Source organism: Balaenoptera musculus, chromosome 9 (genome assembly GCF_009873245.2).
Source record: "Balaenoptera musculus isolate JJ_BM4_2016_0621 chromosome 9, mBalMus1.pri.v3, whole genome shotgun sequence".
In the NCBI taxonomy this organism is placed as follows: Eukaryota; Metazoa; Chordata; class Mammalia; order Artiodactyla; family Balaenopteridae; genus Balaenoptera; species Balaenoptera musculus.
Window position 1 is genome coordinate 38,715,044 of NC_045793.1, and position 19,588 is coordinate 38,734,631.

The window sequence follows — 19,588 nt, forward strand, 5'->3', positions numbered from 1 at the left end:
GTAGCTGTGGTGTGTCTCCTCTTGCTGCCACCATCTGTGAAGGTGGAGAGCCTCAGCTGTGGTTTGGTACCTTTCCCGCCACCGCAGAAATTGCTGTTTCCCCTATGACGTTCTCAGAGACCCTGGAGGGTCAATGGTGAAAAAGCTCTCCTACTTTTTCTCATTCTTTTGTCCACCATCAGGTTTCAGACTTGATATCCATTGGCTTTTTCTGCACCCCTGTCCAGGTGACAGGTATGTTGGCTTTATGGCTCCTCAGTCAGTTTTTTTTTTTTTTTAAATTTTATTTATTTGTTTATTTATTTATGGCTGTGTTGGGTCTTCGTTTCTGTGCGAGGGCTTTCTCTAGTTGCGGCAAGTGGGGGCCACTGTTCATCGCGGTGCGCGGGCCTCTCATTATCGCGGCCTCTCTTGTTGCGGAGCACAGGCTCCAGACGCGCAGGCTCAGTAGTTGTGGCTCACGGGCCTAATTGCTCCGCGGCATGTGGGATCCTCCCAGACCAGGGCTCGAACCCGTGTCCCCTACATTGGCAGGCTGATTCTCAACCACTGTGCCACCAGGGAAGCCCCTCAGTCAGTTTTTTATGCCTAGATGATTCCTGACCTTCAGATGAACTCTTACATAAAATGTTTCTCACTTTTTGCCCCATCAATCCTTAGGCACATCTAGACTTGTCTGAATCCTAAGGTGCAGGTTACTTATTAGGCTTAAACTGGAGCCAGGACCCTTGTTGCATGCTCTCTGGAGAAAAGAGGTCAAATTGGCAAATTCCCATATTTTCCAAGATTATCCCATCACTCGTTTCTTCTGGTCCCTTTACTTCTTCATATGGGTGTTTTCCTGGTTGATTTGAGATTATTTCTTCTTTTCTCCAGATGGAACGATAATGTGTACTTACTGTGGAATTAGATCCTATCCGAATATTTTGTTGGGAGGTTTGATTCACTTTTTCCTTTTAATTCTTCTTACAGGTTTCCATGCTCTTTGTTGGAGTTTAGTAAAGATTTGAATATCTAGCACGTTTTCCTTTCAAATAAGTATTGGTAATGTATTTTTTTTTCTGGTTCTCTGTGAAGAATCCCAATGAGCCTTTTTGAAAACTCATCATTTGCAGTTATTTTAGAACAGCAGTTTGTTGAAAGCTACCATATTAGAAATGTTTTATTGCACTGCACTACAGCTATGAAGTGCAAGGAACCATGAAGAATGAAAAATACAAATGATAGATGTGTCTCTTTCATCTTATTTTTTAGCCTTCTTTGAATCCTGGGGGGAGCCAGTCATCTGATGTGGTGCTTTTGAACCACTGGAAAGTGAGGAATTTTGAAGTACAACGTGGTGACATTGTGTCATTAGTGTAAGTAAATCAGAAACATACTATATTCATATATAAGATTATTTATAATTATCTGATTTAACTAGTAATTCACTGTTTATACCATATTGTCAATTATTAAATTAATAGGTCCATTTAAAATATTGATATAATGCATTTTTCAAAATCAATTTTGAAATGTAACAGTGCTATAAGAAAGGATTTTTCTTTTATACTTAAAATATATCAGTTGACTGACATACCTGGATTTGGCAGAGCGTGTTTAATGAAATGTTGATTAGAAATTATTATATTGATGATCTAGAGTACATGAACTTGGTATTTGGGTAATTTTGAAATTCCACATTTTGGAAGCAACTCTTATGTTACTCTCATGGTTTATTAGCTGGTGTCGCTACAAAATATTTCTAGACGATGATAATTGTGACATGAAATTCAGTGGCATTTATATATATCGGTAATTTAACTGAAAAAAGGAAGTTTGGAAGATTAGTAGACTGGAGGCTTTTGTTTGGGACCAAAAGGTGGCACTGTTTCTCTGTTAAAGTATTAAGACTGGTCCGGAACAAAAATTTCATTCCAATCATAGTGTAGAAAAGGAATGTCAAAATGTACATAACTGACACAATGATAGTCCTAGTACATGCTTGAGATTTGTTTGTTTATTTTAAAAGTAAATTTACATTGAGAAGACTGCAACAGAACTTGCCTAATTTCTGCTGGTTTCAGCTACTTATAAAAATGTTTTAATATGATTCCCTGTTACACCAGTTAGTGCTTTGGGGTGGCAATGTAGCAATTACTGTTACTTGTTTTTTTTTTTTTTTTTTTGTTACTTGTTTTAATGATAGTAAAATCTTCCTGTTTGGTGAAGACTTCCAGCTTATAGCTCTGATTCTTGAATTGGAATGATGGTTTTTTGTTGGGTGATAATTTATAATTGGTAAAAGCAAAACGTTATCTACTAGTTCATACTTACCTTTGGCTAGTACTTTGTGGAAACAGATATTTTCTAAATGTGTCTCAGTCAAACCTGTTCTACCAAGATTTGAAAACATATTAAGTAAATCTGGTCAGTAACTAATGAAATAAATTTGAGTGAAGTTTTATATGGCAGCCATCCAAGGATGGGAATTAAATGCTTCTCATGTTCTTGAGTGCTTTCTTTAATATTAACCTACTCTTTGGAGTATACTTTTATTTTGTCATTCAGGGAACTGTTTCTGCAACCTCCTTAACAACCTTTCCATGCTGGGTTAGCCTGTCGTGCACTCATTATTCTTTTGCCTTTGGTTTGACAAGGTTACATCCTCGCTTAGTGGTGGAGAGGATACCCACCCAAGTGAAAGAGGTCACACTATAAGCAGACAATTGTGCAGTAACTTTTTTCTATGAGAAACATATTATCTCCAACCAAGTGAATTTGAATAGGTAGTTGGGGAAAAAAAAAGCCTCCTTAAAATTCAGGGTTGCATGGGTCCATAACAGTACCCTAGCATATCACAGACTATGTAAAAAAGAGAACACTATTCATTTATGTAAATATTAAAGTAATTGACATTTATTATATAAATTAATTTCAGAAATAGTGTATTCAAATTGAGGTTGATATACTGAATTGTAGCTATTTCGGTTGAACTGTATTTTTAATGAGTTAATTGTGCTATATCTCTGTCATGTACAAATAACACAAATTTTCTTTCATAATGCTTGTTGCTAGCAGGAGCTATTTACATATAAGAATGCTTAGTGATTGGTATCATGTTATTTAATAACAAATAATCATTAAGCAGTAATTGTTGCTTTCTTTTTATGAACCAAACGTCTTATACCAAAATCTTCTTTAGCATGATGTAATATAGTAAAAGACACTGTTTAAAGTATCTTTTTAGTTTTATGAACAAAAATCCTTTCTAGACACATGTCCTGACGTTAGAATATCCTATCTGTGTAAGAAATGTGTGACTAATACAGAAATGCATGACTAAATTTTGAATTTATGGCTAAATATAAAATATGATAAATATAATATTGGTATTAATAACACATTTTATTGATATATAAGTAATCTTTGGAAACAAGGTAGTTTGACAGTTTATATTTTAAATTATCCTTGGACAGCATTTTATGTATTCAGAGTATGTGGAAATGCAGCATTTCTATGGTAATATTATATATGCATTTCTGGAAAACGTAGTTCATAAATTCATACTTAAGTTACTAGGGCTTATGCATGTTTGTAACCACAGCACTAATGAAAATAACAACAATTCCAATAGCACCATTTAAAAGACATATGAACTTTCTAATAAATAAACACTGCAGTAAATGTCGGATTTTACTTAAAACAAAAAAGGTGAAGGTAGCTTGATGGAAGACAATATAAGGAAGGGTTGAGGCTATCTATATTTACAAGGGCCAGGGACATTATTATCAGAAGTTGCAAGTAGAGGAAGGATTGCAAGCTTTGTACAAAATGTATTGATCCCAGAGATGTATGCTCAGCTCATTGTTTTGTGTTACTTTGTTTTATTTATTTATTTATAACTTTATTTTTTTTTGAAAACAAAGATCCCAGTTAACCTTGCTTTAAGCACTTCTAGGAGAAAGGTTGAATGTATAATACTGATTCCTTCTTAGCTTGCTGCCTTTAGTGTACTTAGCCTTCAGCTGTTATTATTAAGGAGGCAAAACATTAATGATCTGGGAAGAAAATCAGATGTGAACCAGTGAAGCTTCTGCTTTATACTGAAAATTCTTTCTCCATTCTTTCTCACCAGTTGCCTATGAGCTAATTCATGTTACAGGAACACAGGATGTAGCAGAGCAGACTTCTGTTGTAAGAAATTTCATTCAGAGCTTATTGACCAAGGCCGTTTCCTAAAGCAAGGAAGGTCTGCGTGGGGGAAGTGTGCATATTGGAATACGCTTCTTTGCATCTCTTCATTTTCCTGTAACTTTCTTTCTGTTGGTAGCAGTGGGGCTACTGTTTAACCACATTATTCAGTAATGTTAAATCAAACGGTGTATTTGTTTGATAACGTTACTGGTCGCACAAAACATTACTTGCTGTCATCAAGCCCTCAGTGTTAGAGTGTAAGTAGGTGACATCATACTCTCTTAGTGGATTTGCAAACTAATAGTGGTGATTAAGGTGGACTTTCTATACCTTGGAATCGACTTTTCATTAACCTGTGTGATGGCCTTACTGCCATAGACTTAGCATAAGTAGCACTATTTTATAATGATATATCAATTACCATCCATTGGGACAGAGGTTCCTTCATAATAAAGTTTCAAATAAACACATTTAAAAGTGTTTTAACTTTTCACTTTGACATGACTTAAAGAAATGTTGTAAAAATAGTATAGAGAGTTCCCATATACCCCCTAATTTTTTTTCTGTTTTATTAAAGTAAAATTGACAAAATTGTAAGGTATTTAAAGTGTACACTGGGATGAATTGATATATGTATACATTGTGAAAGAATTCCCCCCATCAAGTTAATTAACACGTCCATCACCTATTTACCGTGTGTGTGTGTGTGTGTGTGTGTGTGTGTGTGTGTGTGTGTGAAAGAGAGACAGACATGGAGAACATTTACTCTCTTAGCCAAGTTCAGTTATATAATACAGTGTTATTAACTATCATCACCATGTTATACATTAGCTCCTCAGACCTTACTCATCTTATATCCCCCCAATTTTAACATTATACACAACCACAGGACAATTATGGAGACCAGGAAATTGACATTGATATAATACTATTAACTAGTCTACAGACCTTGTTTGAATTTCACTGGTTTTCCCACTCATGTCCTCCTTCTATACCAAGATCCTACCCAGAATCCTATATTTCATTTTTATTTTTCGTGTCTCTCTAGTCTCTTTTAATCTGTGACAGTTCCTTGGTCACTCTTTATCTTTTTTGACCTTGACACTTTTGGAGGGTCTGGCCAGTTATTTTGTAGAATGATCCTTTTCAATGTTGGAGGGTCAGTCTGTCTCCGGTGAGGAAGCATTGCTGTTGATGGCAGTTGCTGGGGAAGCTGCAGCAGTGGCAACTGTTGGGGAGATGGATGAGACAGGGTCAGAGGAGAAGGAAGTTTTCAGGCACAGGTCTCTTCAGTTTCTTAGGACCACATACTTGGGTCATGACTAAGAGGTTCCATGGCTTCTAGAAGTCCACACAGTGAAGTTTATAGATGCTAGGAAGCCAGGAGGTAGAGCTGTGAAGGTGGGGGAAAAGGCTATAGTTTGTAGTAGGGGTAGAAGGGAAGGAACTAAGGCTGGGGCACAGATTATTCTATATTGAGCCAGCATTCAGTTTTAGAGTAGAAGGTTAGGGTGAGGGAATTCTCATTTAATGAGCACCCCGGTATGTCAGGCCTTGTGTTAAGTGCTTTGTGTATGCCATTTTAATTCTCATAACAGTATCTGGAGATAGTTATTATTTTATTTTTGTGCGTGGTAGACATATTTATTTTTTAATTTATTGTTTACTTAGGTAACTGGTTTATAACATTATATGTTTCATATGTATAACATTATATTTTTACTTCTGTGTACACTAAATCTTGTGGACATAGTTATTTTTAATGTAATGAAACTGAGATTTAACAGGTAAATGGCAAGTAATTGGCAGAGCTAGAATTTGAATCCAGGTCCATTTGACTCTAAATCTCTATTGCCTGATATAGTAGGCATATGTGGCTATTGAGCACTTGAAGTGTGGCTACTGCCGCTTGTTAAAATGTTAATATTTTGGATATATTCAGTCAAATAAAATATATTATTATAATTAATTTCACCTGTTTCTTTTTCCTTTTTTAATGTGGCTCGTAGAAAATTTGAAATTACCTATGTGACACACATTACGTTTCACTTGGACAAATTCTGTGTCTAAACCTTTTTCCATTGTACACTGCTGCTTTCCTGGAGTGTGTCTAAGGTGAACTAAGATGAGATCCTAAAGTCTGAGGTGGAAAAATACTAATGTAGCTCCTGGGAAGCAAAGCAGACTCCCAAAGACAGGAAAACACTGTGTTGGTGAGAGTGTTGGGGATGATCAAGTCCAAAGACAAAGGGAAAAAGACATGCAATCTACAAAGAGAAAAAAAAGTAACCACAATATTTTTTTTCTTGTAGCACTGAAGTCCCTTTATTTTTAAAAAATCATTTATTTATTTATTCTTTACTGAAGTACAGTTGTTTTACAATATTGTGTTAGTTTCAGGTGCACAGCACAGTGATTCAGATGATTTTCCACTACAGGCTATTACAAGATACTGAATATTGTTCCCTGTGCTATATAGTCAATCCTTGTTGCTTACCTATTTTATGTATACAGTTTGTATCTATTAATCCCATACTCCTAATTTATTCCTTTCCACCTCCTTTTCCCCTTTAGTAACCATAAGTTTGTTTTCTATGTCTGTGAGTCTGTTTCTGTTTTGTATATATTCATTTGTATTATTTTATAGATTCCACATGTAAGTGATATCATATAATATTTGTCTTTCTCTGACAGCTTCACTCAGTATGATATTTTCTAGGTCCATCCATGTTGCTGCAAATGGCAATATTTCATTCTTTTTTTATGGCTGAGTAATATTCCATTGTGTGTATGTGTATGTTTGTGTGTGTGTGTGTGTGTGTATCTTTCTACTCACATCTTCTTACATATATCTCACCAGTTGTCTCTTGATGGGCATTTAGGTTGCTTCCATGACCTGGCTATTGTAAATAGTGCTGCTATGAACATTGGGGTGCCTGTATCTTTTTGAATTAGAGTTTTTGTCTTTTCCGGTTATATGCCCGGGAGTGGGATTGCTGAATCATATGGTAGCTCCATTTTTAGTTTTTTAAGGAACCTCCATATTGTTTTCCATAGTGAGTACACCAATTTACATTCCCACCAACAGTGTAGGAGGGTTGCCTTTTCTCCACACCCTCTCCAGCATTTGTTGTTTGTAGACTTTTTGTTGATAGCCATTTTGATTGGTATGAGGTGATACCTCATTGTAGTTTTGATTTGCATTTCTCTAATAATTAGTGATGTTGAGCATCTTTTCATGTGCCTCACAACAGTTTTTAATATTTATTGACTTTATCATTTTCCAGTCACTGGGCTTAGTTCTACATTCATTTTTATTTAATCCTCACTAAAATAAATCCCAGTAAAGTAGGTACTGTTGTTATTCCTATTTTATAGATGAGAACACTGAGGTACAGAGAGGTTAAGTAACTTGCTTGTGAACATACAGCTCGCTGGTAAATGGAAGAGCGAAGGTTTGAAGGGCTTCCCATCAAATCCAGTGTTCTTAACTGTCAAACTGTAAAGCCTCTGTATACTGTGGTGATGGTTTGGTTGAGGATACTTACTCATTCTTAGCAAAGAAGTCATGCAGACCCTTGTATCTCTGCATCTATCAGATTATCCCTATTTCTGTAATGAAATTTCTGATACAGTGGTTCCTGAAATGTTGTCTCTTTATTAATAGCAATAATACTTTATTACGAACATACAGTCTGCATACAATTTTGACAGCTGGTTTGTAGCATGCTAAACTAATTGCCATTTTCTGACTGTGATGGCTACATCTGTAGCAGTAAATATGAGCAAAAAGTTATGAAGAATTGAGCCAGGGAAATAGATGAAATAGAATAGAGCCTTTGGGGGGGTGGGGAAATGTGCTAGTTCCTTTGTGTCTTGAACGCTTATAAATCTTTAAAGGTCCCTTGACCCACCAAGGGAAATTAATTGCAGTCTGCTAAAATACGAAATTCATGTTTTGAAACAAATGCCCAGGGCAATGATAATACTGAATAATGACCTATAATTGTATTAAAAGCCAGTTAATCTGTTGAGCTGGGAGAATATAATTGTGATTACTAGTGTGGTACTAGTCTATCTATACTTATTCCTAGTTTTTTTTGGTTTAGAGCCAAATTTTTTTTTTTTTGAGTTTGTAGTTAATATCATACATTTCAGGAACACAAATTTAGAAATAACATGACTTTCAAAGAAAGGTTCTATAGGTAGGAAGAAGTGCCTAGGTTTTTATTTTTGGCTTTAATTACTTGATAGTAAAAATGCTGGAGAGTGAAATCCTGGGCTGCAATTTGTTTTGATGAGAAATTTAGTTTTTGGCACTTTCAATTACACATAATAATTTGCATTCGTTACTAAGTATATTTACAAATAATACTGAAAAAATGAGATAGTGTAAGTATTGTTGCTATTGTCTGATATAGATTAAACTGATTTTATAAATACTCTTCAGAGGCATACAGAAAGTTGGTGCCCTTAAAGTAGTCCTTAAAAGCAATTTCCTTTCTTGAGTAGGATAAACTGCCTTCACAATTTTTATACATTTAATTATACAATAAAACATTTTCTTAGTTCAGGCTCAAATTATAGCATAGAAATGTTTCAGTGATCATAAATTTCAATTTTGAATTATTGAGATTTTATGGTAATGTAACTATAGGAGATATCCATAGCTTCTGCTCAACCCATTTCATAAATCTTATATGCTTTGAGAGATGACTAGAAGTTGTCAAAGAACAAAGTTATACATGCAGCATTCTTTGAAATAGTGGGTATTTACGTAACTTCTTCTTTTTTATTGAAAAGAATCCAGTCTCTGTGAACACTGTTACCCTATTTAAAAAAAAAAGTGCAAGACAGCATTTACAACGAAGGTGCTCCCAAATGCTCCCAAATACACCTTATATGTTATACATAAGGAGTCAGCTTGAACTATTAAGGAGAAACATTTTGAATATAAGTTGAAATAATAATTTTAACAGAGAAATAATTGAAAAATTTAAGAAGTAAATGGTTTAGCTTTCAAGCAGAAGATAAAACACAGAAAAATAAACTATCCCATAGGTATGTCAACCTGTCTTTAATACTTTTGGAACCAATAAGATATGGATGCATACATAAAGCGAGGCCACTAAGATCAGCAACATCTGATCTCCATTTTCAGGTATGATAGATTAGTTTATTTCAAGCTAAGGCCCATACTGACAAAATGAGAAAGCTATATTAAAAAGAATGTCTACAGGCATTGTAGTACTACCAAAGGGCAAAGAACCCAGAGTGAAGAGAAACACACTGAGGTGAGCCCTGTATTCAGTGCCACTTTTCACCTTGGGTTATTTGTCACTTAATGACAGTACGGGCTATGAGGCTGAGAAGCCAAGCAGTGGCAGCTAAGCTGGGAGATGCTGAGCATAATTTTTGGCAGTTTCACATTGCTAAGAGGTCACAAACTAGAATTCAGGGAGGAAGATGCAGGACCCTGGTAAAACACTCTAAACTTTTAATTGGGACCCCTGAAGGGCTACATCCTTGGAGTTAACAGAGAACTAGAAATAGACAATAAGTTATAAAAATTGAAATGCAGCCTCTGATAAACTCAATTGATTTTAAGGTGATCTGCCTTTACTTTAACTGTCTGTCATTGCCAGAAGCAAGAGACATCGTGCAGAGTCTCTGTAAGTTTTAAACACAGTACCTGACACTCTATAAAAAATAAATCATGCCTATCGCAAGCCAGGACCAAGATTTAAAAAATATAAAACAACAATCATTAGAAACATTCTCATAGTGTTCTAGCTTTTGGAATTATCAGACATGGGCTATAAAATAATTATAATCAATATATTAAAAAATTGATGAAAAGATGGATTTCATTAGAGAATCAGAAGAATCTAGAAAAAGAATTGAAAGGAATTCTAGAAATGAAAACTAGTATAACTGAAGTGAAGGACTCAGTAGATGAGTTTAACAGCAAATTAGACACAGCTGTGGGGAGGATCGTGAACTGGTTGATAGGTCAGTTAGAAAATATCTAGGCCATGGGTGAGAGGAATAGCCTGAATAAATAAAGGCTAAGAATTTTCTAGAACTCATGAAGATATCAACCTACAGAATCAAGAAGTACTACAAATCCTATCAGGATAAATACAGTGAAAAACCACAATTAGGGCACAGGGTAGGTAGTCAAACCACTGAAAACCCAAAAAAAGAGAAACCTCTTAAAAGGAAAAAAAAAGATATTACCTTCAAAGAAGCAAAAATAATAGCCGACTTTTCAACTGGGGGGATACAGGAGAGAACTGAATGACATCTTTAAAGTGCTAAAGGAAAAAAAAATCCCAACCTAGAATTTTGTACCTATTGGAACTATTCTGCAAAAATGAAAGAGAAATATACTCTTTTTCAAACAAACCCTCAGTACATGCTCCATTGTCTATAGGACTTTACTTACAAAACAAAGTATTAAGAATTTCAAGATAGCACCTGAAGAGCATTAATTAAGCCCCAGGTGTGGGGCTTTTCTGAGTCCAGGCCCATGGGTGATTGCACTGGTTATGTCCTTACGAAGCTGGCCCTGTGATTGGACCTAAGCAGGGCCAATCTGAGCCATTCCTGGAAATGGACGTATAAATGTTAGGGGTGAAAATTTACATTTTTGTTAGAGTTGTTAAGTTTGAACAATAGGATCTGTTAAAAAAAATGTAAATCTTTAAGGTTATGTCAATAAAACAGGTGCTAAGTGTAGTAGGCAGAATTTTGGTCCTCAAGATTCCATGCCGTAATGCCCAGGACAGTGAATATGATGAGATATTGTGCCCATGAATATGTTACCTTGTCCTGGCAAAGGGACTTTGTGGTTGTAATTAAGGTTGACCTTCAGTTGTCAGTGAGGAGGCTAGCCTGGGTTATCCAGGTGGGCCCAATGTAGTCTCAGGAATCCTTAAAAGCAGAGGCTGTCCTGGGTTATCCAGGTGGGCCCAATGTAGTCTCAGGAATCCTTAAAAGCAGAGGCTGTCCTGGGTTATCCAGGTGGGCCCAATGTAGTCACATGAGCCCTTAAAAGCAGAGGCAGAGGAGGAAGTTAGGAAGATGCAGTGGAACAAGTCAGAGGGATCCAAAGCGGGAGAAAGATTTGATGTGCTTTTGCTGGCTTTGAAGATACGGGGGCTGTGAGCAGAGGAAAGCAAGCTGCCTCTAGAAACTAAGAATGACCTTTTGCCAAAGGCCAGCAAAGAAATGAGGACCTCAGTCCTACACAGAATTGAATTTTGCCAACAACCTAATGATCCTGGAAACGAACTCTCCCCTAGTCTCTAGATAAGGGCCCAGACCAACTGGCAGCTTGATTTTGGCCTTCTGAGACGCTAAGCAGAGTACCCAGCCGAACCTGCCAGACTTCAGTCCTGGAGAACGGTGAGATTATAAATGGCTGTTATTTTAATTTTAAACCTCTTCATTTGTTTTAATTTGTTAGAGTGGCAATAGAAAATTGTGTTAAGCAATGAAAAGATACAAACAGTTATAATACTACTCTTAGAATGTGTAAGGAGATGAACTTTTACAGAAGGTTCTTATTAAGCATTTGAAAAACACTGTTTTACTGTTACTTGCCTAACTAATTAAAAGTTATTATTTTCTTTTATATAAAACAAATTTGTAAGCCTCTACCTGCCAGTTCCTTGGTGCAAGAATATAGGAGTAGGCTTCAGGAAATCTTACTACTTTCAGCTGTTATCATTTATTAACTGGCTGAGTGACCTGGGAGAGGTTTTCTTAACTACACTTAGGGTCAAGTCTTAGCACCTGCAAAGGAAGAGGTGTAGACTAGTTGATTTCTAAGGTCTCTTCCATTTAAAAAATTGCATGAAAATAGTTTTAGAATCCAGATGGAATTGTTAGAGAGCTAGACATAAGAATCAATCCCTCAGAATATTGGAAAAATATTGTTCCATACTTTTGAAGCTGGAGTCAGAATTGATTTGACATTTTTGTAAAGAAGAGAAGCCATGTTGGTACATTAAACAGAAATTTTAGAATAGATAAGGAGACTGAACACCAGAGCTTTTTTGGTCAAAGGGATCAGATGAATAGTGCCTATTAAGGTTGAAATTATTGAAAATCGAAAAATTAAAAGTTGGCAGGTATTTTACAAGAGGATGAGCACAAAATCCTTTCCTTTCTGTTTAAAATTATTCAAAATAAGAAAGCTATAGAAATCTTATTTCTTTATCTCTTGTCATTTATTCTGGGAGTTAAGTTTTTGGCTCTAATGGTTAATCTTGTTCTGGTTATCTCCATCTCTTTTGTCAACTTCAGATGCATTTCCCACCAGTCAACACTCTGTGTACTTGTTCTTAGAAATGATCCTAGATCCCATATTCTGTTTCATAGCTTACGTCCTGGAAATGTGGAAGAAATCTCAAAATGAAACTTAAATATCACCTTATTTGATCTAAGATCAGTAGCTACCTTCCCACTTTTTTTTTTCCCTTTTACAAAAAGAAAAAGGCACTGTTTTGGGGAGGGGGTGGCAGTTGTTGGGAAATGTGTCTGTGGCTGATAAGAAAAGGAAAGGGCTTAAAGCGATAGCCACCAAACTTTATCAGTGTTTTGGAGTTAAGGAAAACATTCTTTCCAAGAAGAACAGGAATGCTTTTTTTGGTAATTGTTTATTTACATTAATGAGACGCCTCAATGACCCATTATTATGAAAGGTAACTCTTTGCATAATCTAGTGACAGGTTTACCACATTCGGAGGTCACATTGATACTTACTGAAGGCACAGTAAGTATAGGTTTCACTTTATTAAAAATTGTATAGCTCTTGAAATTGCTGACAGAGAGGCTGACTCAGTTTGATTTGGCTACGGATATGATAATTGTAATACGGCTCACTGTGGTTTTTAGAGGTCATAAGTTACATTGCAAAGATTTGTGTATTTGGATTGCGGGAAAGTTACTGTAGAGTACTAAGACAATACAATAGGAAATACTTAAGTGTGAGTAGTATGTCTCACATAAATTGTACCGTAGAATTAAATATGAATCATTAAAATATTCCAGGTTTATTAAAAATTTATTATTCTACTAAAGGATCTTTAAAGAGCAGTAAGAACTTGAAGAAATAATAGGAAAGCTTTGCTAACAGTGACAGTGTGTTGAGTTGAAAGAAGGTAAAGAATTAACAAAATGCATACAAAAAAGATTTGTAGTAAATCAAGGGGGGAAATCAGTTAATAAAGAGGCCAGGGAGACCTTCAAGATGGCAGAAGAGTAAGACGTGGAGATCACCTTCCTCCCCACAAATACATCAGAAATACACCTACATGTGGAACAACTCCTACAGAACACACACTGAACGCTGGCAGAAGATCTCAGACCTCCCAAAAGGCAAGAAACTCCCCACGTACCTGGGTAGGGCAAAAGAAAAAACAAAAAACAGAGACAAAAGAATAGGGACGGGACCTGCACCAGTGGGAGGGAGCTGTGAAGGAGGAAAGGTTTCCACGCGGGCGGAGACTGCGGGTGGCGGAGGAGGGGAGCTTCCGAGCCGCGGAGGAGAGCGCAGCCACAGGGGTGCAGAGGGCAAAGCGGAGAGATTCCCGCACAGAGGATCGGGGCCGACCAGCACTCACCAGCCCGAGAGAGGCTTGTCTGCTCACCCGCCGGGGCGGGCGGGGGCTGGGAGCTGAGGCTCGGGCTTCAGAGGTTGGATCCCAGGGAGAGGACTGGGGTTGGCTGCGTGAACACAGCCTGAAGGGGCTAGTGCGCCACGGCTAGCCGGGAGGGAGTCTGGGAAAAGTCTGGACTTAAGAGGCAGGAGACCATTGTTTCTGGGTGCGCGAGGAGAGGAGATTCAGAGCGCTGCCTAAATAAGCTCCAGAGACTGGCATGAGCCGCGGCTATCAGCGCGGACCCCAGAGACGGGCATGAAACGCTAAGGCTGCTGCTGCCGCCACCAAGAAGCCTGTGTGCAGGCACAGGTCACTATCCACACCGCCCCTCCTGGGAGCCTGTGCAGCCTGCCACTGCCAGGGTCCCGTGATCCAGGGACAACTTCCCCGGGAGAACGCACGGCACGCCTCAGGCTGGTGCAACGTCACGCTGGCTTCTGCTGCCACAGGCTCGCCCCGCATCCGTACCCCCCCCCCCCCCGGTCTGAGTGAGCCAGAGCCCCCGAAGCAGCTGCTTCTTTAACCCCGTCCTGTCTGAGCGAAGAACAGATGCCCTCAGGCGACCTACACGCAGAGGCGGGACCAAATCCAAAGCTGAACCCCGGGAGCTGTGCGAACAAAGAAGAGAAAGGGAAATCTCTCCCAGCAGCCTCAGGAGCAGCGGATTAAATCTCCACAATTAACTTGATGTACCCTGCATCTGTGGAATACCTGAATAGACAACGAATCATCCCCAAATTGAGGCAGTGGACTTGGGGAGCAACGATATATGTATATTTTTCCATTTTTTCTTTTTGTGAGTGTGTATGTGTATGCTGCTTTGTGTGATTTTTGTCTGTATAGCTTTGCTTTTACAATTTGTCCTAGGGTTCTGTTTGTCCGTTTTTTTTTTTCTTGTATAGTTTTTAGCACTTGTTATAACTGGTGGATTTGTTTTTTGGTTCGGTTGCTCTCTTCTTTTTTTCTTTTTTTTAAATTACTTAAATTTTTTTTTTATTTTTAATAATTATTTTTAATTTTAATAACTTTATTTTATTTTTTTCTTTCTTTGTTTTTTCTCACTTTTCTTCTGAGCTGTGTGGCTGACAGGGTCTTGGTGCTCCGGTCGGGTGACAGGCCTATGCCTCTGAGGTGGGAGAGCTGAGTTCAGTACATTGGTCCACCAGAGACCTCCCAGCTCCACATAATATCAAACGGCCAAAGCTCTTCCAGAGATTTCCATCTCAATGCTAAGACCCAGCTCCACTCAACGACCAGCAAGCTACAGTGCTGGACACCGTATGCCAAACAACTAGCAAGACAGGAACACAACCCCACCCATTAGCAGAGAGGCTGCCTAAAATAATAAGATCACAGATACCCCAAAACACACCACTGGATGCTGTCCTGCCCACCAGAAAGACAAGATCCAGCCTCATCCACCAGAACACAGGCACTAGTCCCCTCTACCAGGAAGCCTACACAACCCACTGAACCAACCTTAGCCACTAGGGGCAGACACCAAAAACAACGGGAACTACGAACCTGCAGCCTGCGAAAAGGAGACCCCAAACACAGTAAGATAAGCAAAATGAGAAGACAGAGAAACACACAGCAGATGAAGGAGCAAGGTAAAAACCCACCAGACCAAACAAATGAAGAAGAAATAGGCAGTCTACCGGACAAGGAATTCAGAGTAATGATAGTAAAGATGATCCAAAATCTTGGAAATAGAATGGAGAAAATACAAGAGATGTTCAAGAAGGACCTAGAAGAACTAAAGAGCAAACAAACAATGATGTACAGCACAATAAATGAACTTAAAAATTCTCTAGAAGGAATCAATAGCAGAATAACTGAGGCAGAAGAACAGATAAGTGACCTGGAAGATAAAATAGTGGAAATAACTACAGCAGAGCAGAATAAAGAAAAAAGAATGAAAAGAATTGAGGACAGTCTCAGAGACACTACATTCAAATAAAGTCCTTTTAAGAAACCGGCTATAAGATGTAGAGAATGGACTTGAGGACACGGGGAGGGGGAAGGGTAAGCTGGGATGAAGTTAGAGAGTGGCATGGACATATATATGCTACCAAATGTAAAATAGATAACTAGTGGGAAGCAGCTGCATAGCACAGGGAGATCAGCTCTGTGCTTTGTGACCACCTAGAGGGGTGGGATAGGGAGGGTGGGAGGGAGACACAAGAGGGAGGAGATATGGGGATATATGTATATGTATAGCTGATTCACTTTGTTATAAAGCAGAAACTAACACACCATTGTGAAGCAGTTATACTCCAATAAAGATGGTATAAAAATAAAAAAGGAAAGAGGCCAATTATCAGTGAAGAGGGGGTGTGTTTAATGATTCTGAATGAAAGGTTAAACTGCTTCTGTGAATTTCCGTTTAATAAAAAGGATGAAAAGCAATATGGGTAATTAGACAGTAATAAGATCATACTGAAAAATATCAGAAAACTGCCTTAGGTGTTAGGGGAATATTGGCTAATGGACTTAACCTCCTGAAATTATCTTCGAATATTCACTTTGCTCTAGAAACAGAGGGAGTGATGTTCTTAGTCATTTTCAAGGAGTTATGATTCTTTTGCACATTTATTTTTTTGTGGATTTTAAAAATGGTAGCAAATAATGAAACAGAGAAAGAATTTCTCATGAGATAAATATCTAACGTGTAATTTGTTAAAATACTGTAATTTTCACTATGTGTTTATGTTATTGGTCAGTTGTTTACATTTGGGTTCTACTTATCTGTTTCATAATAGAAACAACTTTAGAGACTGTCAACCTACTTGAATCATTCATAGAAATTCAGTACAGGATATTATGATTCTTAGAAGAAAAAAATCTTTCTTTAGACAATATTTGGGATTTTTACTTATGTGTTAATAAGACGTTAATTGAGATACACTTCTAGTTAGCCCAATAAAAAATATATATAACATATGTATAATTGTATGTATAACATATATATAAAATATATGTTATAAAATATATATATATAAAATATATATATAACATATATATAAATAATTATTGAAATCTTATAAAGATGTTGGTAGATTCTTGGCCATTTTTGAAGCTTCTTATGCCTTTGAATTAAGAGAAGATCTTGGAATCTTTCTAGAATCAATATAAGGACTAAGTTTATATGACCTCTGTACTAATGATCAGCTAGAGGGAATAATAACCAAGATAATTAAGTTCATAGATGATTCCAAATTTAAAGATGTTGTGAACATAAAAATTGAGCTTATCAGCTCCTATGATGCTTTGCTGAGAAAAAGGTCATTTGATATATACAGAACTATAGTTTATAATTGTAGTCTCTCTTTGTCACTGATATCTTATGATTAGCTTGGCTTTTCTTTTATTAGATAGTATATCATATGCAGTTCTGCACTGTATATTAATGTTGAAAACCAATGAAAAAATCTGCTTTTCATAATGTTAGCAGCTTCCCAGCAGGTTAATAGCTCAAATAGGTAATAACCCAAGGGGCAGTTAATGATTATCTAGTCAAAAAAGATTTGGACCAGATACCAAGAGACCTGGGTTCTAGGCTCACTCTGGCACTGTGAGACTTTATGTCAATTAATTTGTCAATTAACTTCTGTGGATAGGTTTTCCTTTTTAATAAAATGAAGGGATTGCACCTGATAATTTCTAAGGTAACTTTTAATTCTACAGTTCTTTTCTCTATGATTTTATTTCCCACATGTGTAAGTTAAATTTATTTTATGATGGGAGGCATATCACAGCTTCTATTGGATATTTATAGTATTTTCTTATATTTAAATTATTGACAGTTTATTCATTTGGCAAATATTTTCCAAGTGTTTACTCTGGGTACAGAACTAGCTATTGTGATACAGCAGTGAAGAAAATAGACAGGAAAAGCACCTCTCCTCATGGAACTTACTGTTCCACTGATAGATGTGTCTTGAATGAGCCAAATTGAAGAGAGACATTTTTGAAACTTGTCAAAAATGTAACAGGTGGGCATATTAGAAGGGAAGCTTGATATTCAGTAAATCAGCAATTGTGCCAAGCATGGTACAGTGCTTTGCACTGGTTCCCAAGAGTCAATTTGCCTACATCTTCCCATTCCCTCATTCAGCAACTTCATTTTTGTCGCTTGAAATCAGTCATGGTGGGAGTATTTATATCATGAAAACTGGCAAACACTTCACATCCGGGCTTACAGTTAAAAGTTTTAAAATTATGCTATTAAAATGGTTTGGTGGTAAATGTTGTCAGGTGGCACAACAGAAATAGCAGACATAATTTCTCTCCATAGTTTCTATCCGCACACCTGGTGTGTGAGTTTATCGAGCCATGTGAACAACTACTGATATGATACTGAAAGTAATGAGTTAGTGAAGGGAGAGGAGCTGAAAGAAAAATAGGTGTGAATTTGTAATCTGATTTTAAAGATGGGGTGGTCCATGCTTGACCAGAGAAGAAACGAGAGTTTCAGAGATGGCATGTGTAACAGTTCTGAGGCCAGAGTTAATAGCTGTGTGGGAGAAGTGGTTAAGTAGGTTTGTTGATCTTGAACAAGGTGTCAAAGCTTCACCTCATAGGAGCGTAACAATGTCTAAATCATGTGTTAACCTGTACCAGCCAAGTCTTAAACATGGCCACGTTTTCGCTAGCAGTGAAAAATGGAAGACCGTTCTTGAATTTTGTGACCTTATCTCTTAGTGATCCTTTGAGAGTTAAGGAAATAAAAAAATCCTTTATAGTAGATTATAGGCTCTATACCAACTGAAGGCCTATAAAATGTTGTCTGTGGTAAAAGATTTTGTTGAGTATTGATACTGAATGTACCACAGATATTTATGTGATTTCCTCACTGTGAACTGCAAGTTACTCTTATCAGGGAGCAGGGTGACATACACAGCACTGTGACTGGGTCTGCAAGCACTGAAGGAGCAGTGACTGTCTAACACCATGCTGCATTATGGTAGGTGACAGCGGGACACCTAACACCTAGTATGTGTAGTAAGCTGAAAGAGGCCAGTTCAAGCAGGGAAAACTGGAAAAATCTTTTAAAGATGTGCTGAAGCTCTGCTTTAAATGAGATACCTTGATCTGTACTTCTGGGAGCTAACAGGAGCCGGTGGGCAGGCTGCCATACAGGAATCTGGAGTGGGATACCTTTGAAACAGATGAGTACACTAACTCCAGTAATGTGAAGAGTGGTCACAAACAGCAAGCAGAGAAATGAAAACATGTGGTTCAAAATTGAAAACACCTCTTTGGAAAACACAATCGCTCTGTGCATGCCTGACTCCATTAGCTAGATTTGTATCAGCCTTTCATCAGTGTGGTACAATGAGATAGCAGCACATAGTCAAGAAATGGAAGCTGGTATTCTTTGTTTCTCTCAATGATGTCAATTTGGAATACCAATAGTAGTTTTATTTGTTAAAATAAATGCAGGGTGTATATATACAGAAAGAAATAAACATGCTGCCTAATCTTTTCATTTTTCAGCACTGTAGTTTGGAGCAATAACTCTACAATGAAAACAACTATCATAATTTTGGTAGTTAATAGCTTATGAAACTGTCTCACAGAATTAAGTACTATGTACAGTTTAAAGCAATAAGTTTATTTTTCAATTTCTCATGGAAAATTAGCTTGAAAAGAAAATGTCATTAAAAACCTAATTTTGCCCTTTTTTACATGTGAAGTTTAGACAGATTTATAGTAGCTTGGAATATTGAAGAAATTAC

The 19,588-nt window shown here is 37.2% G+C and overlaps 1 protein-coding gene across 5 annotated transcripts in view; it reads left to right on the top strand.

The window, feature by feature from the left end:
• The window catches only part of IMMP2L (inner mitochondrial membrane peptidase subunit 2), a 901,263-nt gene that overhangs the window by 74,803 nt on the left and 806,872 nt on the right, over positions 1-19,588 (top strand). For 4 of the 5 annotated variants that reach the window (XM_036863031.1, XM_036863032.1, XM_036863029.1 and 1 more), the window contains exon 4: positions 1,255-1,358. In XM_036863031.1, the coding sequence (XP_036718926.1) occupies positions 1,255-1,358 (104 nt within the window). Of the gene's footprint in view, positions 1-1,254; positions 1,359-4,117; positions 4,143-19,588 lie in introns of those variants that run through there. The other variant, XM_036863033.1, reaches the window with a different exon arrangement.